The 25,479-nt window shown below is 42.2% G+C and overlaps 1 protein-coding gene and 2 pseudogenes across 15 annotated transcripts in view; all 3 read left to right on the top strand.

Moving 5' to 3' along the window:
- The window catches only part of SENP7 (SUMO specific peptidase 7), a 171,556-nt gene that overhangs the window by 50,929 nt on the left and 95,148 nt on the right, over window positions 1-25,479 (top strand). For 11 of the 15 annotated variants that reach the window (XR_004973975.1, XM_036348883.1, XM_036348885.1 and 8 more), the window contains one exon: window positions 14,912-15,109. The exons of the other annotated variants lie outside the window; for them this stretch is intronic. Coding sequence is in view for 10 of the 11 variants with exons in the window: in XM_036348883.1 (XP_036204776.1) it covers window positions 14,912-15,109 (198 nt within the window). In the remaining variant the exon portion in view is untranslated. The remainder of the gene's footprint in view (window positions 1-14,911; window positions 15,110-25,479) is intronic. 15 annotated transcript variants of the gene reach the window in all.
- On the top strand, window positions 2,760-3,678 carry LOC118675923 (annotated as a pseudogene).
- LOC118675924 lies at window positions 3,640-4,388 on the top strand (annotated as a pseudogene).

Genomic DNA, 25,479 nt, shown 5'->3' on the forward strand with positions numbered 1-25,479 from the left:
TCAGCCCGGCCTGCGCCCTCTCGCAATCTGGAACCCCTCGGTAGGGTCCCTAGGCCTGGCTGGCGATCATGTCCTATTGGGGCTTTCCTTTCCTGGGCTGCCAGCAGCTGTCCCTGCCCCCGTTGCTGCCACTGCTTGCCATTTGTGTGGTGCTCCTCCCCCTCCCCCACCACCAGTCACCTCCCTGTGTGGGCGACAGGTGTGGGGTGCAATTGCTTGGCTGGCCTGGGCCTCCCTCTGTGGGGTGATCTCTGGCTGGCCATGCACACCTGCCACAGCGTTGCTGGCTGGTGGCCCGGGCCTCCCTTGTTGGGGGATCGATCGTGGAGCCTCCCCATCAATCGCCCTGCTGTGGGTGGCTGGGCCTCCCTCTGTGGGGAAATTGTGGGATGATGGCGGGGCCCCCGACCAATCACATCACACCTACCTTAGCTAGTCTGGCACCAGTAGATGTCATAGCGTGGTCGTCCGGACACTTGTTCTGCTGTTCAGTTGTTTGGTCGATTTGCATATTACACTTTTGTTATGATAGATTTTTATGTGCACACAGAACCCTTGTAGGAGAAATGAAGATGTGAAGATGTGGTTAGGACTAAGAGCTTATATGCCATTTTATTTTATCTTCTTCTTATTTTTTTAAAATATATTTTTATTGATTTCAGAGAGGAAGGGAGAGGGAGAGAGAGATAGAAACGTCAGTGATGAGAGAGAATCACTGACTGCCTCCTGCACACCCTCCACTAGGGATCGAACCCGCAATCTAGGCATGTGCCCTTTGCTGGAATCGAATCTGGGACCCTTCAGTCCGCAGCCGACGCTCTATCCATTGAGCCAAACCAGCTGGGGCTATCTTAATATTATTTAAAAAATATATTTGTATTGATTTCAGAGAGGAAGGGAGAGGGAGAGAGAGAGTTAGAAATATCAATGATGAAAGAGAATCATTGATTGGCTGCCTCCTGCATGCCCCAAGTGGCGATTGAGCCTGTAACCTGGGCATGTGCTCTGACCGGGAATTGAACCATGACCTCCTGGTTCATAGGTCAACGCTCAACCACTAAGCCACACCAGCTGGGTTTATATATCTTTAAAAAAAGTTTTTATTGCTGAAACCGGTCTGGCTCAGTGGATAGAGCATCGGCCTGTGGACTGAAGGGTCCCAGGTTCGATTCCGGTCAAGGGCATGTACCTGGGTTGCGGGCACATCCTGGGATGTGCAGGAGGCGGCTGATCGATGTTTCTCTCTCATCGATGTTTCTGACTTTCTCTCTCTCTCTCCCTTCCTCTCTGTAAAAAATCAATAAAATATATTAAAAAAAAAGTTTTTATTGAATTTATTGGGGTGACATTGGTTAATAAAATTATATTAGGCCGTGGTATACAATTCTATAATACATCATGTGTATATTGTATTGTGTGTTCACCATCCAAAATCAGGTCTCCTTTTGTCACTATTTATCCCCCTCTTTACCTTCTTCTACCTCCCCCCTTATATACCTTTTTATCAAAGAATAAAAAATTTGTGGAAAAGTGAAAAGACAAAGAAAAGGGTTGCCGAAACCGGTTTGGCTCAGTGGATAGAGCGTCAGCCTGCGGACTGAAAGGTCCCAGGTTCGATTCCGGTCAAGGGCATGTACCTGGGTTGCGGGCACATCCCCAGTAGGAGATGTGCAGGAGGCAGCTGATCGATGTTTCTCACTCATCGATGTTTCTAACTCTCTATCTCTCTCCCTTCCTCTCTGTAAAAAATCAATAAAATATATTAAAAAAAAAAAAATTTAAATAAAAAAAAAAAAAAAAGAAAAAAAGAAAAGGGTTTATGTTTCTAGGTGCAGTAAATTGTAAAGTGACTAGAAATATATGGGAGAAATGAATGGAAGATAAGGATTGTTTTAGTAGATTTGTTTGTACAATTCCATTTTAGTGTTGATTTCCAGTCTCTAGTGATAAGAATGTCTTCATGGTACAGAGAGGGCACTTTGTCATGGGAAATTTTATGGCTGGTTTTCAGGTAGAAATGAGAGGTCAAAGAGCCCTTTCTGCACACTTCATAATACTAAAGGTATCGATACAACAAGAGGATATAACTGGTAAACATATATGCACACAATACAGGAGCATACAAATATATTAAAAAAACAGGGAAGATTTTAAGGGAAAATTGGACAGCAATACAGTTATAGTAGGGGACTTTAACACCCCACCGACATCCCTGGAGAGATCTAGACCAGCGGTTCTCAACCTGTGGGTGGCGACCCCTTTGGGGGTCGAACGACCCTTTCATAGTGGTCGCCTAAGGCCATCGGAAAACACATATATAATTACATATTGTTTTTGTGATTAATCACTATGTTTTAATTATGTTCAATTTGTAACAATGAAATTGGGGGTCACCACAACATGAGGAACTGTATTAAAGGGTCGTGGCATTAGGAAGGTTGAGAACCACTGTTCTAGACAAAAAATTCAACAAGGAAACAGTGATCCTAAATGACACACTAGATCAGATGGAATTAATTGACTTTTACAGACATATCACCCCAAACTTACAGAATATACATTCTTCTCAAGTGCACATGGCACATTTTCAAAGACAGATCACATGTTAGGACCAAAATGAAGTCTCTACAAGTTCAAGAAGATTGAAATAATATCATGCGGCCATGGGCTGACGTCCGTATGGCCTGGTCCAGACCATGTCTGCGTGAAGATACCGCGGCTGCCATCCTTGTCCCACTTGGTCCGGGCCGGCCTGGCATGGCCTGGCCCACTGTACACCATGGGCTCCATCCTGAGCCAACGCATCGTGGGCATGGAGGACATCGACATTCAGGCTAACTTGGCCTATTGCTATCCCCCAAAGTGTGGAAACTACTGTGCTACACTTTCATGGGAGGTGAGAAGTTTGGCACCCCCCCACCCTGAAGGTTATCTCTTTGGAGACAACCTGGATCTGAACTTCCCAGGCCGGTCCAGTTTCCTTCTGTCACCCCTGCTCCCCATGAGCCGGTGAAGATGCTGAGGAACCTAGTGAACATCTGAAAGGACTTGCTCCGACTCATAAGGTACAAAGATGGTTCCAACAGCCCGACCGAGTACAGCAAGAAGCCCCATGTCCTCTACAGCCTGGAGTTCACCTTTGATGCCGATGCCCGGGTGGCCATCACCATCTTCTGCTAGGCGGTGGAGGAGTTTCTCAATGGGATGGCTATGTACAGCCCCCAAAGCCCTAACCTGCAGTCCAAGACTGTCCACTATAAGAGGAGGGTGAGCCCTCCTTCAAGATCAACTTCTCAGAGTAGAAGGATGATGAGCTGAACTTCGACCTGGACTGGGGAGTGGTCATCCCGGCCATGGTGGACGAAGGAGATGTTGAGGTGACTGGCCACGCCCATGTGCTGTTGGCTGCCTTTGAAAAGCATGTTGATGGCAGTTTCTCTGTGAAGCTTTGAAGCAGAAGCAAATTGTAGACTGGGTCATCTACCTGCTGCAGGAGATTTACGGCATTGAGAACAAGAACAACCAGCAGACGAAGCCTTCGGATGAGGAGAACAGTGACAAAAGCAATGAGTGTGTGGTGTGCCCCAATGGCTTAAATGCTCCAATCAAAAGACACAGGGTAGCAGAATGGATAAGAAAACATGACTCATATATATGAGACCTTCGGGACATGCTGATCCTGCCCTGCCACTACCTGTGCCTGTGCAATTCCTGTGCCGACATGCTGCTCTACCTGGCCAGCAACTGCCACATCTGCCGGCTGCCTTTCCGGGCCCTTTTGCAGTTCTGGGCAGTGAGGAAGAAGCCAGGAACCTTGTCCCCCATCTCCTTCAGCCCCATTCTGGCCCAGAGAGTGGGCCACGACGAGCACTTTAGCTTGGACGGCATCCCACCGGGCTATGAGCCCATCTCTCTGAGACCTTCAGTGTCCTCTGGGCCGTCTCCCCAGCCCTCCCTTCAGATCACCTTTATGAAGAGATCACCTACTCGGGTGTCTCGGATGACCTATCTCAGGTCAGCTTCCCACTTGCTGGGCTTGATTGCATCATGGAAAGCAGCCACCAGAAAGGCAGGTAGAGGAGCAAATCCCCAGACAGCACCCTTCAGTCCCCATCATCCCCCACCCACGAAGAGGATGAGGAGAAGCTCTCTCAGGAATTGGATGCCCCTCCCCTGCCGAGTGGGGCTAGGCTGGTGTTGTGCAGCTCCCCAGAGAATTTCCTTACGGAGGAGGTCATCGCTAAAGCAAGGGAGCCGTATACCTTCCATTGAGAACGTCCTCCAGGATGGCAGCCCTGAGCCCTGTGGCTGTTGCCAGCCTGGCCCACCTACCGATATCTACCTTCAGCTCAGGGCCCGACTTCTGTTCTGTTGGCATAGAGGAGTAAGCTGGAAGGTCCACCTCCATGGAGACGTTGGTAGCCCCCTCACCACTGGCCCCACGCAGCCTGTTTGGTGGCCCCCATCCTGACATGGAGGCCACTGACTGACTCAACTCTGAGAGCCTGGCCAGGCTGGCAGCATGGAACCCTCAGCTCCCCAGACTTTGCGAAGGGGGCTGTCCCTGGCCTCTCCTATAGCCACTGCTCCAAGGGGCCCTTTGACCCTTGATTGAAGAGCACAGTGGACTGTCCCCCTGAAAAATCCTTTTTTTCTGCGGTCTCTGTATATTTAAATGATACAAAATGAAGGACAGCCCCTTTGTATCTCAGGCACTGAGCTCTGGGGTTCTCCTAAATGCCTTGTTGGCTGAGTGGCTGGGGCTGGAGGCTGGAGGCTGGCCACCCACATGTCCCAGCCAGTACAGAGGTTGATACCCTGAGAACTAAGCAAACTGGCAGGAGAGAATTTATCTGTGGGTGAAGTACTGTCTTCACAGGAGGTATTACTGGGGGGCTTGTTGTTGGAGAAGGAAAGGAAGTGGGGTCCGAGTCACAGTCAGTGAAGGAAACAGTGCCTGCGCCCTTCCCCTATGTGTGTGGCCTGGCTGGCACTGCTGCTCTGTGTCCTCTGTTGCTTCACCCTCCCGCTCAGGCCTTTTGGTGCAGGGCTGTTTCCTATTGCTCGCAGACCTTTCCTATGGCCCTGCCTCTGGGCACCTGGGTTTTTGCACTTGAGGCCCAGGTCTGGTTTTGGGTCTGGGTCTTCCCAGGGGCAGAGGTGCAGGTCTGTTGGCAGCAGCTGGTCTGGTGATCCCTCTCCAGTTCCTGCACCTCTCAGAGATGGCTTTGCACACGTTTTCAGACCCCCTCCAGGTGAAGGGGCTTCCTCTCAGGCTGTCCGCTCACCCAGGAGGGACCTGAGCAACTTCTTTGCTCCCTCTGTGCCATTTAAATGTCCCTTTGTGTTTCTCTTTGAGTTGTTCTGTTGGGCTTATGCGAAGGGTCCCACTTGAAGTGGCTTCATGTTTTTCTTAAGATAAACCACCTGGGAATTAGAAAAGCAGAAGGGGTATCCAGCCCTGGCACAGCAGGGCACAGACTACCCAAATAGGGATCTTGGCTTGGGTGGGTCTGTGCTGCTCCCCAGGGGGCCAACACTTTTGGGCCTTGGATTGAGAGATGCAGAGGAGCTCGCTTTCTAAGGATGATGGTTCTGGGGTGGCCAGCAGCTGTTCAAGAGCTTCCATACAGCTGGTGGCTTTGTCTAGTAGGGTCCTTGTTCTCTCTCCAGTGGGCTGTGAGCAGAGTGCTTGCTGCCTTATGCACAGCTCTTGGCCACGCTCAGGCCACCTTCCTCAGCCACTTGGCTTCCTATCTCCCCTCTCCTCCCGCCCACTGGCGTGCTCATGGGTGCACATGTGCGCACACACCCAGGCTGGCTGTCTCCCTCTCCTCACCCTCATCACCAACCAACACCCTGGCCTCTCGCCATTGGCATTGGTGCCAGTACTCCGATGGAAAGGAGGCAGACTGCCCTGTCTTGGACTTATCTAGTACACATGCTAGATGTATTCTGGGTGGCTAGTTTTTGTTCATTTTTACCACATATTTATAGTATTAAAATCATGGAGGAAAAAAAAAGTCATATCAAGCATCTTCTTGGATCATAATGGCATGCTATTAGAAATCAACTACAATAAAAATACTCAGAAACATTCAAACACATGGAGGCTAAACAGCATGTTATTAAACAATGGATGAGCTACCAAAGAGATCAAGAAAAAACTTTCTGGAAACAAATAAAAATGGCACACAACAACCCCAGATCTTTAGGACACAGTCAAAGCAGTCCTGAGAGGGGATGCCCACTTTCACCACTGTTGTTCGGCATAATCCTGGAAGTACTAGCCATAGCTATCAGATAAGAAGAAAACATAAAAGGCATCCAAATTGGAAAGGAAGAAGTAAAACTCTGATTATTCACAGATGACATGATATTGTACATAGAAAACCCTAAGCCACCTAAAAACTACCAGATTTAATAAATGAATTTGGCAATGTAGCAGGATACAAAATTAACACCCAGAAATCTATGGCATTTTTACCCACCAATAATGAACCAATAAAGAGAAACTAAAAAAAATTCCCATTTACCATTACAACAACAACAAACAAATTAAGATACTTATAAATAAACTTAACCAAGGAGGTAAAAGACCCATATTTAGAAAACTACAGGACATTGAAAAAAGAGATGGAAGAAGATATAAACAAGTGGAAAAATATACTGTGTTCACGGATTACTAGAGCCAACATTAAAATGTCCATACTACCCAAAGCAATCTATAGATTCAGTATAATCCAGTATAATCGCAACCTGTAGATTGCGACCCCTTCACAGGGGTTGCCTAAGACCATCGGAAAACACATATATAATTACATACTGTTTTTGTGATTAATCACTATGCTTTAATTATGTTCAATTTGTAACAATGAAATTGGGGGTCACCACAACATGAGGAACTGTATTAAAGGGTCGTGGCATTAGGAAGGTTGAGAACCACTGGATAATCCCTATTAAAATACCAATGGCATATTTCACAGATTTAGAGCAAACACTCCAAAAATATATATGAAACCAAAAAAAGACCCTGAATAGCTGCAGCAATCTTGAGGAAGAAGAACAAAGTGGGAGGGATCACAATTCCAGATATTAAGTTATGCTGCAAAGCCACTATAATCAAAACAGCCTGGTACTGGCACAAGAACAGACATACAGACCAGTGGAACAGAACAGAGGACTCAGTCATTGGCCCAAGCCATTACGTTCAATTAATATTCCACAAAGGAGGCAAGGGCATACAATGGAGTCAAGACAGTCACTTTAATAAATGGTGTTGAGAAAATTGGACAGATACATGCAAAAAATGAAAGTAGACCACCAACTTGCACCATAAACAGAAATAAACTCAAAATGGATAAAAAATTTCAATGTAATATGTGAAACCATCAAAATCTTAAAAGAAACCATAGGCAGCAAGATCTCAGACATCTCTTGTAGCAATATGTTTATGGATACATCTCTGAGGGGAAAGGAAACTAAGGAGAAAATAACCAATGGGACTATATCAAAATAAAAAGCTTCTGCACAGCAAAAGAAACCATCAACAAAATGACAAGTGAGCCCACAACATGGGAGAATATATTTGCCAATGATATATCTGATAAGGGGTTACTTTCCAAAATATACAGGGAACTCATACAACTTAGCAAAGGAAGACAAACAATCCCAATAAAAAACGGGCAAAGGACTTAAATAGACACTTGTCCAAAGTGGACTTGTGGAAAGCCAAAGAGCCATATGAAAAAATGCTCAAAGTCACTAATCATCTGAGAGATGCAAATCAAAATGACAATAAGGTATCACCTCACACCTGTCAGAATGGCTATCATCAACAATCAACAAATGACAAGTGCTGGCAAGAATGTGGAGAAAAGGAACCCTAGTACACTGCTGGTCGGAATGCAGACTGGTGCTGCCACTGTTGAAATAGTATGGGGTTTCCTCAAAAAATTAAAAATGGAACTCCCATTTGACCCAGTGATTTCAATTCTAGGGATATATCCCAAGAAGTCAGAAACACCAATCAGAAAGAATATATGCACCCCTATGTTCATAACAGCGCAATTTACAATAGTTAAGATTTGGAAACAACTTAAGTGCCCATTAACAGATGAGTGAATAAAAACCTGAGGTATATTTACACAATGAAATACTATGCAGGTGTAAAAAGGGAATAACTTTTACCATTTGCAACAGTATGGATGGATCTGGAGAGCATTATGCCAAGCGAAATAAGCCAGTTAGAGAAAGATAAGTGTCACATAATCTCATTGATATGTGGAATCTAATGAACAAAATAAACTATTGAACAAAATAGATCCAGAGTCAGAGAAGCACAGAATTGACTGTCGAACCTCAGAGGGAAGTCAGGGGTGGATGGGTGGCAGGGATGAGATCAACCAAAGAACTTGTATGCATGTATGCATAATCCATGGACACAGACTATAGGGTGGTGAAGCCTTGGGGTGGGGGTCACGGGCTGGCTGGATGAGGTCAATGGGGGAAAAAGGGGGCATACTTAATACTTTCAATACTAAAGATTAAAAAAAATAGAATAGTATTAATTTCCTGAATGCCAAGAATATATATTAATTTCACTTGTTGATTGATAGGTTTTGGTTAGGTAAACCTGAAATGTTTACCAGTCTTTAAAAAAAATAATCAGTTGATGTTTGGCTTTATATAAATAGTCCTTGCTTAGTATAGAAAATAAGAGATAAAGGCAAGTAGAAAACAGAAAACACAGAGATAATCAGCTATCCTTAAAATTTAAAGTAGAAGATTTTAAGAGACTAATTAATATTCCATGGTTAACTTAACCATTCTGCTATTGCTGGCTATTGATGGTTGCTTTTAGGCTGTTAACCTTATAAATAATATCATAATGTATATTTTTGTGTATAGCTCTCTCTATTTCATACTTTTCATGGTATAGGATTTCAGACATGGAATTATTTTGACAAGAGTTAATAAATACTAATAATACTATATCCTTCATTTAGTTTCATCAGTTAATATTTTTCTACATTTGCTTTCTCTTAGTCTCTTTTCATACATTTATGTAAGTGCAAATCACCTATCCTATATAATAAAAGGGTAATATGCAAATTGACCAAATGGCGGAACGACTGGTCGCTATGACATGCACTGACCACCGGGGGCAGATGCTCAATGCAGGAGCTGCCCCCGGTGGTCAATGTGCTCCCCCAGGAGGAGTGCCACTCAGCCAGAAGCCAGGCAAGCTCAGTGGCGGTGGCAGGAGCCTCTCCTGCTTCCGAGGCAGTGCTAAGGACCAGCATACTGAGCAGTAAGAAGCAGCGAGCAGGCCGTTGGTAAGGAGCGAGGGCTCCCGGACTGCAAGAGGGCGCAGGTTGGACTGAGGGACACCCCCCCACCCCAGTGCACGAATTTTCATGCACTGGTCCTTTGGTTCACATATATTACACATTTTTTGGAACCATTTGAAAGTAAGTTGCAGATATCATGACACCTCACCTCTAAATACTTCAGTCTGCATTTTGTAACAACCAGGTATTCTCTAACATAATTACCACAATAAATGGTGAAAAAAATTAATGTTTTCATATTATCATCTTACATTAATTCTAGAATCAGAATTATGAATGTCCTCCAAATGCCTTTTGTTTGATTTTTGAAATCTAGGATCAAATTAACATTCTTGCATTATATTTTTTGGTTATTATGCCTCATTATTCTCTTAATCTTAGAACAGTCCCCCTCCCTTCCCTCCCTCCCTCCCTCCCTCCCTCTATCCCTTCCTCCTCTCTCCCTCTTTTTTTTTTTTTTTTTTAAATATATTTTATTGATTTTTTACAGAGAGGAAGGGAGAGGGATAGAGAGTTAGAAACATTGATGAGAGAGAAACATCAATCAGCTGCCTCCTGCACATCTCCTACTGGGAATGTGCCCTCAACCCAGGTACATGCCCTTGACCGGAATCGAACCTGGGACCCTTCAGTCCGCAAGCCGACGCTCTATCCACTGAGCCAAACCAGTTTTGGCCTCTCTCCCTCTTTTTTTAGACCATGACATTGACCTTTTTGAAGAGTTCTGGCTAATTGTCTTTTAGAATGTCCTACATTCTAGATTTTTGTGATTTATCTGGGATTGTTCTCCTAATTAGTTTCATGTTACATTTTTTTCCCTAATTTCTCCCCACCCGCACCCCAGCTTCCCAGACCAGCTATGTGCCTGTGCCTGCGCCAGTCACTCTCTCTTATGTTACATTTTTGCAAGAGTACTTCATAGCTTATTGCATCATATCAGGGATACATAATATCTGCTTGTCTTGCTGTTCGTGGTCCTGTATTTGATCAGTTGTTTAATATATGGTAGCTGCTGGATCTCACTCCATTGTAAAGGTGCCTTTCTCCTTTGTAATTAATAATCACCTGTGAACCTAATTATATCTGTTGACACCAAGGTGGCTGAGCACTGATGAAAAGAAGTTACAAAATAGTATATTTTTGGCATTATAAATTTATGATTATTGATATCACTAGATTCCTAAACTGCAAGAAAATCTTTTTGTGCTTCTCTAGCCAACTTGTGTTCAGGGGCCCCTCCCCAACAATGATGATTTGAAACCTTTTCTTTTTTTCAAGCCTGTTTTCCTTTAGCTCTCATATCACTTTGGAAAGAAGATCTTGATTCCTTTTTCTTCTTGCCCCTTCTCCCATCACAAATCAGAAAGGTGGAACAGTTAAAGTGCTGGCAATAGAGTTGAGAGTGTGTGGTCTGGATCCCACTTTGACTACTCACCCATTTAGTTATTAATCATTCTATTTGGACTTCTCAATTGCAGAAGAAGAGTTATTATTGTACTTTATAGAGTAGTTGTGAGGATTAAATGAAGTAAATTACTGTAAAGTGCTCAGCATAGTGCCTGATATATAGTGCATGCTCAATAAATATTAGCTCTTCTTTCCTTTTTTAAAAAATCCTTACCAGAGGATATGTTCACTGACTTAGAGAGAGAAAGGGAGAGAGAGAGAATCATCGATGTAAGAGAGAAGCATCGATTGGCCACCTCCCATTGATGTAAGAGAGAAGCATCAATTGGCTACCTCTCATACACGCCCCCATTGGGGATCGAACCTGAAACCCAGGCATGTGCCCTGAGTGGGAATTGAACCCACAATCCCCTGGTGTATGGGATGATGCTCCAATCAACTGAGCCACCCAGCCATGCAAATATTAGCTCTTATATCATTTCTTAGGAAACTTACTTTGTTAATTATTCTGTTTCCTGTACCTTCAACCTCTCTCACTCTGTTCACCTCTTCCCATAAGCATTTACTCAGATATTTTCTGTCTTAAGCTAACTAACTAATCAACCAATTACTAAGAAATCTTTCCTGCACTTCACATCTATCTTCAGCTTTTGTCGTGTATCCTTTATTCACAGCCATATGTCAACTGCCTATATTTTTTGTATCCCTTTCCTCCTTTTCCTTTTATTTATCCCATTGTGTTCTGATCCCAGAATTCCAATAACCTACCCCTGATAAAGTCACCATTATGTATATAAATTCATTTTTATTTCCCTTGACTTAAGTGCTCTCATTTCCTCTTTTCATAGAAGATCAAAGTGATCTTTAAAAAATGTATTTCTGATCTCATCATTTTTTTGTTAAAACTAGTATATTTCTACTGCTGTTGATGTAAAGTCTCAAGTCCATAATATAGTTCACCAGGTCCTACCTAACTGTCCATCCTTATCTTGTATAGATTTCCTTTTCACTCTAAGCACTTGAACCAGGTTAAGTCCTGTAATTTCCTTATACAAACACTAGAAACCTGATGCATGAAGATTCGTGCAAGAATAGGCCTTCTTTCCCCTGGCTGCTGGCATGCAGCAGGCTCATTCCAGCAGCCTGTGCAGTGATGGCGGAGGCGGGGAGGACTGGAGAGGTTGGATATGCTAGTGCGTTTCACTTTCCCATTGTGAAAGTGGGATGCAACTGGCCCCTTCCTGATCCTCTTCCTCCTCCGCCCTCTGCCTCCTGCTTGCCCGCCCTCCCTCCACGCCCATCGCCCCTCCCCTCTTGATTTGGCGAGATGGTGAGAAGGGAGATCTGATAATTTGGGTTACTATGTAGGTAGCCTCTTTCATCTATTCAAAATAAAGCTGAGCTGCCTTCAGCAGCCGCCATAGCTGCCACCATCGCCCCTTGGCTGGCCCGGGGCTCCCAGAGCACGCTAACTGCACCGAGTGAGCTCTGTGTGTGTCCGCGCCCGCAGGGCTGCTCTAGCGCTAGGTTGTTTACCAGAGCAGCGGGGTGGGGTGGTGTAGAGGGACACGCCAGACACCGGGACCTACGACCTCAGGCACCAGAGGGTTGCCTCTGAGGCCGGGGACTGAGCCAAAGGGAGGCTGCAAGGACGGTTGACAGGTGTGGAGTGTGGCAGGGAGGCCCTGAGGAGGCGTGCTGCCCAGAGGCCCGGAGCAGCCGGGGGCAGAGCCGCTGACATCTTTGTCAGGTTAATTTGCATACTCGCTCCTGATCGGCTGTGGGGCATCGTGAAGTGACAGTCAATTTACATATTTCTCTTTTATTAGATAAAAAAAATTACACATATCAAAGGGCCATTGCATTTTGTCCCTCCTTTTGGAGATCTCTCCATTTTCCACCTGTTTCTTTTGGATAATACCTCTTTTTCTTTGAGGTTTCAGCTTCAATGCCATATTCTCAGTAAAACCTTTCCTGACTTGGTTCAGATCAAGTGCAGCCATCTGTATTTTTCCTTCATATCACTCATCACAATTGTAATAAAGTAATTAATTGGGTAATTCTTCTCTGGAATGTAAGCTCTATTAAGGCAGAACTATAACCATCTTGTTCTTTGCTGAATCTCAGATTCTAGAGTTGTTCTGCTAGCAGGTCTTTAGTAAGTCTGTTTTTAAAGAAGGATGCTTTTTATTCATTCAGAGAAATGCCACTCATCTCTTTATTCCTTAATAAGAATTCTAAAGATTAATATTTTAAAATCTCAAAATGGTTGGAGTTTTAGTGCATTCTATGGAGGTCCCCCGAAGACTGATAACTCCCTCCTTCCAGATGGTCTGAATATATAGACCCAAGCGAACAAGTGATTTATTTGAGATCTGTTTTGTCTTTAAAATATACTAGAGGCCTGGTGTATGGATTTGTGCACTGGTGGGGTCCCTCAGCCGGCCTGTACCCTGTCGCAAGCTGGAACCCCTCGGGGGATGTTGGACTGCCAGTTTCTGCCCGATCCCCGCAGGTCCTCTGGGGATGTCGGACTGCCGATTTTGAGACCAGCAGTCCGACATCCCCTGAGGGATGTAGTAGTGCACCAAGCAGCAGGTGGCGGAGGAGGAGCCCAAGCTGGGCCGTGTGCTATGCTGCTCCCACTTATCCCAGCCCTGCTGTGCAGAGGTGGGAGAGGCTCGTGCCACCACAGCTGCACTCGCTTGCCAGCCATGAGCCCAGCGTCTGAAGCCCCACGGCCAGCTGAGCAGCGTTCCCACTGTGGGGGCGCACTGACCACCAGGGGGAAGTTCCTGTGTTGAGTGTCTGCCCCCTCGTGGTCAGTGCACATCATTGCTACCAGTCAAATGGTCGACCGGTTGAACAGTCAACTGGTCGCTTAGGGTTTTATATATATGGATGAGCACTTGCCCTGGCCAGTGTTCTCAGTGGTTACAGTGACTGCCCATGCACTGAAGGGTCTTGGGTTTGATTCCCAGTCAAGGGCGCAAACCTGGGTTGAAGGTTCGATCCTTGGCCCCAATCAGGGCGTGTGTGGGAGGCAACCAATCGATGTCTCTCTCTCTCTCTCTCTCTCTCTCTCTCTCTCTCTCTATATATATATATATATATATATATATATATATATATCCCTCCCTCCCTTCCCCACCCTCTCCCCCTCCCTGTCTCCCTTCCACTCTCTAAAAATCAATGGAAAAATGTCCTTGGGTGAGGATTAATAACAACAACAACACAAATACATGAGCATTTTCCTTTCTGTTTCTTAATATTCATATATTTGTTAAACAAACAAACAAACTGGTGCCTAAAACTGGTACCAGGGAGAATAATATGATTAAATATATCCAAATCTTTCAGCCATTCCTCATTTGACATTGTTTCAAGTCTACTTGATAGCCTGGTTACACTACTGCAAAGAATATATTTCATGGTTCCAGTATTATCAGCCCAAGGATGTATTGAATGAGTCATGGGCAAAATGTAATGAGGCAAAAGGCTGGAACTGCCTGCAACCATGGCAAGTGCCCTTGATCAGAACTGAACCCGGGAACCTTCAGTCCACAGGCTGAGACTCTAACCATTGAGCAAACCAGCTAGGGTGCAGTTTTACTTTTGAAATTGGTATAGGTACAATAAAAGTAAATGTTTTAAATTGACCTATTTTTAAAAATAAAGTAAAATTAAATCTGTATTTTAAGATTACATAGGCTTGAGACTGTAGATGATCTACCATTGCACCCTTAGTTTTAACAGTGTTTTCCAAATCAATAAATGCTAAAAGAAAAAAATTTTTAGTGCAGAAAGTTCTTGCCTCTGTGATGATATGTGCAGGTGTGTATTATTGTTCCACTAACAGTGAGAATAGACACAGATGGATTATCAGGAATCCAACAGCTGTACAAGGTGTGTGACTACAGTTGTAGTATAACAGAATTCTGAAGACAATCCCAATTTAAGTGAAATAGGCTTTACTTTTTAATGTATATTTGAGAATGGTTAGGCAAAATTTTTACTTATGATGTTTACTATTCTATTTTATTGCTTCAAGAACTAAAATTTAGAATTCCTGGAGGTTTTCATTTGTTATTATTTGTGATGCATTCATGTATTATACAATGTTTAGTATTAATTATTTATGTGTGTAACAGGCAACTCAAAGTTATGTTGACGAATGTCCTATGGACGGATTTAGGACGAAAATTCAGAAAGATCCTACCTAGAAACGATGCTAATTTATGTGATGCCAACAAGGTGCAATCAGACTCATTGCCTTCGACATCTGTTGACAGCCTAGAGACATGTCAAAAATTAGAACCTCTCCACCAAAGCCTTAAATTATCTGAAAGGTATGTTGTTCAGTATTGATTTTGTTCAGCTTACCACACTTAGAAATAAGTCCAATAGTCTTAAAAATAAGATTGTTGGAAATGATCTTTAAGAAAATCTTCATATGCAGGTGCACCCAATTTGTAGCAAATCTTAAAAGTTGACAACCTTGATTTACAAACTTAGTGATAGTTCCATACTTGATTAAATAGATTGACAGAATTATTTTTAAAAGCAAGTATCAATGCATTTAACTTACTTTATAATTTGATAAACATATACATATTTTAAGATTCATATATGATATAAAATGAAGAGATGTATACAAATAGGTAATGACCTAGATTAAATAACTTTTAAAAGATATGGTAACATATCTTTTCTATTTTCTGCATCTTTAACATACCTTTTAGATACTATTTAATCTAAGTACTTACCACTTAATTTTGTTGAACTTTCTTTTATTTTACATGCTGTGTTTTGAAAAAAAAGAAGATGATATTGAAATATTACCACCAGGTTTTTAATATAAACACGCAGTTTAATTTTGAAAACTAACAAGACCAGATTTGTTTTTTATTTTTTAAAAGAATTATGTATGGAGTTTGGGGCCAAACATTAGGAATTAGTTCTGGGAATTTGTGATCTGTAACATAGTATTTTTAATGTGTTTTCATGTATAGTTTTAACCCTTAAATGAATAGTTTTTGGAGGAGGTACTTTGCTTTCATTTAGACTAACATGTCATTAGCTACTTAGTGCTTAGGTTATATGGTCTGTAATTGAATGACACTCTATAAGAGTTTTAAGTCAAGATCCAGATAAAAACCACTAACTTTCAACAGTTATTTTAAAAATAAAAGAGCTTTGTCATAACATCTGAACATAATTTTATACATTAATTTAGAAAGGACACTTCTCTTAAATTAAAAAAGGTGAAAAATATAAAAGCCAAGTAACGAGAATTTCCTTATTAGATCATAACTGATATAAATCTAACTTTTTAAAGCATGCTAAGTCTTAGACAGCTTAATTTCAGTAACTCATGAAGCAGTTTGCTCTCATTCTTCTGGATTCTAGTATTTTCCTTTATAGTATGGGTGAACTATTCTCTTATTGTTCTGATAGATAAAGAGGGTAATTAAAGGAATGGCCCTTATAATCCCTGAGATTATTTTTTTAATTAAAAAATAGTTATTGTTGAAAGTATTACAAATGTTTCCGGCTTTCCCCCATTGACCTCTTCTAGCCCCCTCCTTCCATGCCCCCTCCCCACCCCACCCCAGGCCTTCAACACCCGATTGTTCGTGCCCATGCTTTATGCTTATATTCATACAAGTTCTTTGGTTGATCTCTTCCCCTAACCAACCTCCCCTGCTTTCCCTCTGAGATTCCACAGTCTATTCCATGCTTCTATGTCTCTGGATCTATTTTGTTCATCAGTTTATTTTGTTCATTAGATTCCACATATGAGTGAGATCATGCCTTTATCTAACTGGCTTATTTCACTTAGCCTAATGCTCTGCAGGACCCTCCATGCTCTAAGAGATCCTTCTTTTTTATGGCTGCATAGTATTCTATGGTGTAAATGTACCACAGCTTTTTTTCCACTTATCTACTGATGGGCCCTTGGGCTGTTTCAGACCTTAGCTATTGTAAATCGCGCTGCAATGAACAGAGGGGTGCATACATTCTTTCTGATTGTTGTTTCAGGTCTCTTAAGATATAGTGCTGCAAGTGGGATCACTGGGTCAAATGGCAGCTCCATAGTTAATTTTTTGAGAAAATTCCATACTGTTTTCCATAATGGCTACATCAGTCTGCATTCCCACCAGCAGTACTAGGGTTCCCTTTTCTCCACATCCTTGCCAGCACTTGTCATTTGTTGATGATAACCATTCTGACAGGTTTGAGGTGATTGTTGTTTTAATATGCATCTCTCTAATGATCATTGACTTTGAGCAATTTTTCATATGTTTCTTGGCTATCTGTATGTCCTCTTTTGAGAATTATCTAAGTCCTTTGCCAATTTTTAAATTGGATTGTTTGTCTTTCTTTTGTTAAGTTATATGAGTTCCTTATATATTTTGGGTATTAACCCTTTATCAGATGTATTATTGCCAAATATGTTTTCCCATACAGTGGACTTCCTTTTCATTTTGTTGATGGTTTCTTTTGCTGTGCAGAAGCTTTTTATTTTGATGTGGTTACTTTCTCTTTAGTTACTTTTGCCCTAGGATAGTGGTCAGCAAACTCATTAGTCAACAGAGCCAAATATCAACAGTACAACGATTGAAATTTCTTTTGAGAGCCAAATTTTTTAAACTTAAACTATATAGGTAGGTACATTGCTATTAACTTAATTAGGGTACTCCTAAAGCTTAGGAAGAGCCACACTCAAGGGGCCAAAGAGCCGCATGTGGCTCATGAGCTGCCATTTGCTGACCACGGCCCTAGGAGATGTACCCATAAACATATTGGTATGAGAGATGTCTGAGATTTTGCTGCCTATGGTTTCTTCTACTATTTTCATGGTTTCACGACTTGCGTTGTAATCTTTTACCCATTTTGAGTTTATTCTTGTGTATGGTGCAAGTAGGTGTTCTAGCTTCATTTTTTGCATGTATCTGTCCAATTTTCCCAACACCATTTATTGAAGAGACTGTCTTGACTCCATTGTATGCTCTTTCCTCCGTTGTCAAATACTAATTGAGCATAATGGCTTGGGTTGATTTCTGGGGTCTCTGTTGTGTTCCATTGATCTATATGCCTGTTCTTGTGCCAGCACCAGGCTGTTTTGATTACAGTGGCTTTGTAGTATAACTTGATATCTGTATTGTGATCCCTCCCACTTTGTTCTTCTTTCTCAAGATTGCTATGACTATTATGGGTCTTTTAAAATTCCATATAAATTTATGGAGTATTTGGTCTAGATCTGTGAAATATGCCATTGGTATTTTAATAGGGATTGCATTGAATCTATAAATTGCTTTGTGTAGTATGGACATTTTAATGATGTTAACTCTACCTATCCATCAACATGGTATATTTTTCTACTTGTTTATATCTTTATTTCTTTTTTCAATGTCCTGTAGTTTTCCAAGTACCAGTCTTTTACCACCTTGGTTAAGTTTTTTCCTAAGTATCTAAATTTTTTTGTTGCAGTGGTAAATGGGATTGTTTGTTTAGTTTCTCATTCTGAGAATCCATTATTGGTGTATCAAAATACCATTGATTTCTGGTTGTTACTTTTGTATCCTGCTATGTTCCTGAATTCATTTAATTAAATATAGTAGTCTTTTTGGTGGTGTCTTTAGGGTTTTCTATGTACAATATCATGTCATCTGTGAATAATGACAGTTTTACTTCTTCCTTTCCAATTTGGATGCCTTTTATGTTTTCTTCTTATCTGATCACTGTGGCTAGGACTTCCAGTACTGTGTTGAATAAGAGTGGTGAAATCAGACATTCCTGTCTTGCTGTCTTGTTTTTGTTCTTTGAGGAAATTGTTTTAGTTTTTTCCCATTGAGTATGATGTTCGTTGTAGTTTGTCATATATGGCCTTTATCATGTTGAGATATACTTATTCTATTCCTACTTTGTTGAGAGTTTTTGTGAAAAGTGAGTGTTGGATTTTGTTGAATGCTTTTTCTGCATCTGTTGATACGGTGATGTGATTTTTGTCTTTCAATTTGTTTATGTGATATATCATGTTTACTGATTTGCTGATATTGTACCAGCCTTGCATCACCAAACTAAATCCCACTTGGTCACGGTGTATGATCTTTTTAATATATTGCTGGATCCGATTTGCCTAATATTTTATTGAGTATTTTAATATTTATTTTTATCTGAGATATTAGCCTATAATTTTCTTTCTTTGCAGTGTCCTTAGCTGGTTTTGGAATTAAGATAATACCAGTCTCATAGAAAGAGCTTAGAAGTGTTCCTTCTTCTTGGATTATTTGGAATAGTTTGAGGAGGATAGGTGTTAGTCGTTCTTTGAAGGGTTCATAAAACTCCCCTGTGAAGTCATCCTGACCAGGACTTTTGGTTGCTGGGAGTTTTTAAAATTTTTTTATTGCTGCTTCAATTTCATCAGTAGTTATCAGCCTATTCAGATTTTCTGATTCTTCTTAATTGAGTTTTGGAAAGTATTTTTCTATGAATATGTCCATTTCATCTAGGTTATCCAGTTTATTAGAATAGAGTTGTTTGTAGTATATTTTTCCAATCCTTTGTATTTCTGTGGGGTTGGTTGTTACTTTACCCTTTCATTTCTGATTTTGTTTATTTGGGTCCTCTCTCGTTGTTTCTTGGTGAGCCTGGCTAGAGTTTCATCAATCTTGTTTATCCTTTTACAGAACCATCTCTTGGTTCTATTGATCTTTTGTATTGTTTATTTGGTCTCTGTGTCGTTTATTTCCATTCTGATCTTTATTCCTTCTGGATACTGTGGGCTTTTCTTGTTGCTCTCTTTCTAATTCTTTAAGTTGTAGGGTTAGATAATTTATTACCAGTTTTTCTTGTTTCTTGAGGTAGGCCTGTAGTGCTATGAACTTCCCTCTCAGGACTGCTTTCACTATGTCCCATAGATTTTGGAGTGTTGTGTTTTATTTTCATTTGTTTCCTGAATGTTTTTTATTTCTTCTTTGATCTCTTTGGTAACCCATTCATTGTTTAATAATGTGCTGTTTAGCCTCCATGTGTTTGAATGTTTTGGGTGTTTTTACTGTAGTTGATTTCTAGTTTCATTACACTGTGATCTGAGAAGATGCTTGATATGATTTCAGTCTTTTTGAACTTGTAGAGACTTGTTTTGTGTCCTAACATGTTGTCTGTCTTTGAGAATGACCTATGTGCACTTGAGAAGAATGTATATTCTGCAGCCTTGGGGTGAAATGTTCTATAAATGTCAGTTAAATTCATCTGATCCAGTGTGTCATTTATTTATCTATTTATTTGTAAAATATATTTTTATTGACTTCAGAGTGGAAGGAAGAGGGAGAGAGAAGTAAAATATCAGTGATAAGAGAATCATTGATCGGCTGCCTCCTACACGCCCCCCTACTGGCTATCGAGCATGCAACCTGTGCATTTACACTTGACTGGAATTGAACCCAGGACCCTTCAGTCCACAAGCAATGTTCTGTGTATTGAACCAAACCAGCTAGGTAGGGCAAGTTATATTTGCTTTTAGAATTAATACAATATAGGCAACAATATAGGGAAATAACTAAGAAGAAAAAGACTTTGTACAGAAAGCCCAATCCAGTTAACTATGGTAGTAATAAAAGGCATAAAGTCATTAGGATTTGAACTGAGACAGTGGTAATAAACATGGAAAGAGATAATTTTGAGACTAGGAGGTAAAATTAACTAGACATGATAAATGATTGGATATGAAGGATAAAGAAGAAATTAGAATCAGGACAATAACGAAGTCCTAATTTGGAGAACAATGTACACAGGAGTCATATACTCAGCCAGGGAGAAGATACAGATATAGGAACAAGTCTGAAAACAAAGATGATTCATTCACATTGAACAAGATAAATTTATAAAACCTGGAGCTCAGATAAAAAGTTCTATACTGGCTGGTAGTTCACACAAAAAAGCAGACACACACAGTAAAAAACAAATTAGAATCTTATTGGTACTCTTCCTTTATATTTAAATTTCATTGAACATATAATCTAGCTACTAACCCTTCCTGGTGAGAAAAACTATTCTTTTTATTACTGGATGAAACATTGCAGTTTAGCTGAAAAGGGACAGGGTAAATGAAGGGACTGCTGTGATTATCATTTGGAAGAGAGTTGAAGCTGCTTTTCAAAAGAGTCTCAGATCAACCGAAGGACTTGTATGCATGCATATAAGCATAACCAATGGACTTAAGACACTGGGGTGTAGGGGAGGACAGGGGATTGTTAAGGGCAGGAAAAAAAGGAGACATATATAATACTCTTTGTAATACTTTAAGCAATAAAACAATAAAAAATAAATAAATAAAAGATCCCAAAAGAGTCTCAGGGAAAAACAATTATAAAACAGGAGGACAGCTTAAGGGAGCCGGGTGACAACATGAAACATAACAATGTTTGCATAATAGGATGCCAGAAGGGGACGAAAGTGAGCAAGGGATAGAGAGTGTGTTTGAAGAAATAATGGCAGAAAACTTCCCCAAACCTGGGGAAAGAAAAAAGTCACACAAATCCAGAGGGCAAGAGAGTCCCAAGCAAGAAGAACCCAAACAGGTCCACGGCCAGATGCATTAAAATTAAAATGCCCAAAATTAAAGACAAAGAGAGAATCTTAAAGGCAGTAAGAGAAAAGCAATTTGTTACCTACAAAGGAGCTCCAATAAGGCTGTCAGCTGATTTCTCATCATAAACTCTACAGGCCAGAAGAGAATGGCATGAAGTATTCAAGACAAAGAAAAGCAAGGATCTGAAACCAAGATTACTATATTCAGCAAGGCTATCATTCAAAATAGATGGAGAAATAAAAAGCTCCCCAGACCAAAAAAAAAAAAAAAAAAAAGAAAAAAAAAAGGAGCTAAAGGAGTTCATCACCACCAAACCAGCACTGCAAGAAATGCTAAAGGGAGAACCAAGATGGTGGCATAGGTAAATGCCTGTACTTGCTGCCTCTCACAACCACTTAAAAATTACAACTGAAGAGGAGAAACTAAGATGGTGGCATAGGTAAACACCGGGAAATTGCTGCCTCCCACAACAACTTCAAAAATACAACGAAAATACAAAATGGACATCATCCAGAACTACAGGAAGGCTGGCTGAGTGTAAATTCTACAACTAGAAGGAAAGAGAAAACACACTGAGAGCCAGAGGAGCTGCGGAAGTAAAGTGCAAAAGTACGGAGGCTCGAGCGCACGCGTGCGGAGTGGGGCTGGTACCTGAGGACGCGGCTGTCTTTTTGAATCTGGAGGGAGTCACAAGCTCCTGACTGCTCTGAACTCAGGTTCTGGGAAGTCTCTGGGGACCCAGGACTCATACGGGGAGAAACTGGACTGTCTGGCAGCAGGAAGAACTCTGAAATTGAGGGCGGCTTTCCCTCAGAGGTGCTTGCAGCAATTATCAGGACACTGAAACTCGTGGCCCCTTAGGGCAGGGCTGAGGACCAACCATAGCTGCTTGCTCCGCCCTTTGATTCCCTGAGACCCCGCCCCACCCAGGCTGCGGCAGAGGCTTTTGCATATGAATGCCCTGGCCCTTTGCAACCTGAAAATTACCTAACAAATTGCAGCTGGGCCAGACAGACCCAGAACTTCCAAGAGAAGGCCTAAGGCGCCACAGCAGCTTACATTGCTTCACAGCTGAGCCTCATCTGGGCACCTCCAAACTCCAAAAAAGGAAGGGGAATCTGCAGATCTCTCTGTAGCTCCTGCTGGGTAACCTCAGGCAGAGGCTAAATTAGCACCTCCTTAGATCCAAGAGCCAGTGTACCCAGTGGTCAGAGGGGGACCATCCAGATTACAACTCCTCAGATCCATAAGGGACACACTCAGGGGGCAGACTCAGTGAGCACCAAAGCCCCACTGAAGCAAGTCTTGCCCCAGAAGGGTGTCTTCAGCACAGAAGTTCTCCCACTGCAGACACAGCTGATCCTCACTGCCATCTGGCCTGGAAGTCAATTCCTCCCAGTGATATCAACAGCAATCAAGGCTTAACTACAACAAGACTGTGCACAAAGCCCACAAGGGGGTGCACCAAGAGTGTCCACCTCAGGTAACTGGGGAGGCTGAGCCACTGGGCCCTACAGGACACCTAGCACACAAAACCACTCTACCAACACAGGGAAGCATAAAAAATGCAGAGACAAAGAAACAGATCACAAAGGACAGAAATGGAGGAAAGCAAACGACTGGATATAGAGTTCAAAACCACGTTTATAAGGTTTTTCAAGAATTTTATGGAAACCGCCAATAAATTTAGTGAGACCCTGGAGGATATGAAAAAAGACCAACTAGAAATTAAGCATACACTGACTGAAATAAAGAATAATATACAGAGGTCCAACAGCAGACAAGAGGATCCCAAGAATCAAGTCAAAGATTTGAAATACAAAGAAACAAAAAATACCCAACCGAAAAAGAAAAAAGAAAAAAGATTCCAAAAATATGAAGATAGTGTAAGGAGCCTCTGGGACAACTTCAAGCGTACCAACATCAGAATTATAGGGGTACCAGAAGAAGAGAGAGGGCAAGATATTGAAAACCTATTTGAAGAAATAATGACAGAAAACTTCCCCTACCTGGTGAAAGAAATAGACTTACAAGTCCAGGAAGCGCAGAGAACCCCAAACAAAAGGAACCCAAAGAGGACCACACCAAGACACATCATAATTAAAATGCCAAGAGCAAAAGACAACGAGAGAATCTTAAAAGCAGCAAGAGAAAGACAGTCAGTTACCTACAAGGGAGTACCCATACGACTATCAGCTGATTTCTTTTTTTTTTTGTCCCCAGCTTATTAGTGCACTTTATTAAAAAACAAAACAAAACAAACACCAACAAAGCAAAACAGTTGCAAAGGAACTATTTAAGATCACCTTTCTTCCCTATGTGATGTTGTAAGTCCTGCTGAGTTGCCAGGGAGTTTTTCTGTCTCCCTGGGTTTTTCAATTTGTTTTTTTCTTCAAATTTATTAAAACAAGCTTGTTCCTTGACCCTAAGGTGCTGCTTTCCATCTTCAGGGGTAATGCCCCTTGCGCCCTGTCAGATGCCACTTGTTTTATGCTCTTCATGCTGCATGGACTTGGGGCTTCTGTCTTTCTAAACTTCCAGGGCTGGTTGTGGGTCTGTGTCTTTTAACCGTCCCCCCCCACCCCCCCAACTTGCTCTTGTGGGGGAAGACAGATCGGCTGCTGTTGCCTAAAGCAGGCACCGCCTCCATCACTCAGGTCGATCAGATGTCTCTCGCCAGGCCTGGCCTTCGTCCGCGGATGTCTGGTAGCTTGCTGCTGCGGGCAAGAGGTTTTCATTTCTCGAATCAGCTGATTTCTCAACAGAAACCACGCAGGCCAGAAAAGAGTGGCAAGAAATATTCAAAGTGATGAATACCAAGAACCTACAACCAAGATTACTTTATCCAGCAAAGCTATCATTCAGAATAGAAGGTCAGATAAAGAGCTTCACAGATAAGAAAAAGCTAAAGGAGTTCATCACCACCAAACCAGCATTATATGAAATGCTGAAAGGTATCCTTTAAGAAGAGGAAGAAGAAAAAGGAACTCTTACCATTTGCCACAGCATGGATGGAACTGGAGAGTGGATAAATACCACATGATCTCACTCATTTGTGGAATATAATGAACAACATAAACTGATGAACAAGGACTGATCCAGAGATGGAGAGGCATTGATTGGACTGTTGGGCCTTGGAGGGAAGGTAGGGGAGGGTGGGGGTAAGGGGTAAAGATCAACCAAAGGACTTATATGCAAGCATATAGCCCTAACCAATGGACACAGACAACGAGGGGGTGAGGGCACGAGTGGCGAGGGGTAGGGGGCAACGTGGGGATAAGGACACATATGTAATATCTTAATCAATAAAAAATATATTAAAAAAAATTACAACTGAAATACAGAGCAACCATCATCCAGAACCATCAAAAAGCTGGCTGAGTGGAAGTACAATAATAATAGCAATAAAGAAGAAAGCACACAGACTGGTAAGAGGTGTAAAGGCTCAGAACGGGCTGGTCTGGCACCTGGGTGTGCCGCTTTTTTAATTGGGAGGGAGATTGCCTCTGCGGAGGCTGCCTGGAGGAGCAGAGAGTCCCAGCCCCACAACAGACCTCCAGCCCACGGTTCCAGAGCTGGGATAGGAAGTCCCTACAGGCAGTAAGAACTACGGACTCTAAAAACCAGTGTGGTTTGGGCTGACACACAGGCTGCTGGAGACCCGGCTGTGTGTCTCTTAAAAGGCTGACACCACGAACTGCTTTCACAGGCTCCCAATTCCTCTGAGCTCCAGTGCCGGGTGAGGCTCTGGAGGACCCAGACACACACGGGGGGAAACTGGACTGCCTGGCATCAGGGCAGGAACTTGGGGGCAGCTTTCTTCCAGATGGATGTGCTTGCAGCAGTCAGTGTTCCAATGCGGAGACCTCCCTAGTGCAGGGCTGACTGACAGCCATTTCTGTTTGCTTTGCTCTGGTGATTCCCTGAGAGCCTGCCCGACCCAATTTAAAATCCCACCCAAGCTGTGTGCAGAAGCTTTTGTATATGAATGGCCTGTCCTTTCTCAGCCTAAAACTTGTCAAACAAGCTGCAGCTGGGTCAGGGAGCCCCAAAGCTATCAATAAAAGGCCCACGACCTGGCACCAGCACCAGCCTGCCTTGCTTCCCAGCTGGGCCTTGCAT

Source organism: Myotis myotis, unplaced genomic scaffold, assembly GCF_014108235.1.
Source record: "Myotis myotis isolate mMyoMyo1 unplaced genomic scaffold, mMyoMyo1.p scaffold_m19_p_2, whole genome shotgun sequence".
NCBI lineage: Eukaryota > Metazoa > Chordata > Mammalia > Chiroptera > Vespertilionidae > Myotis > Myotis myotis.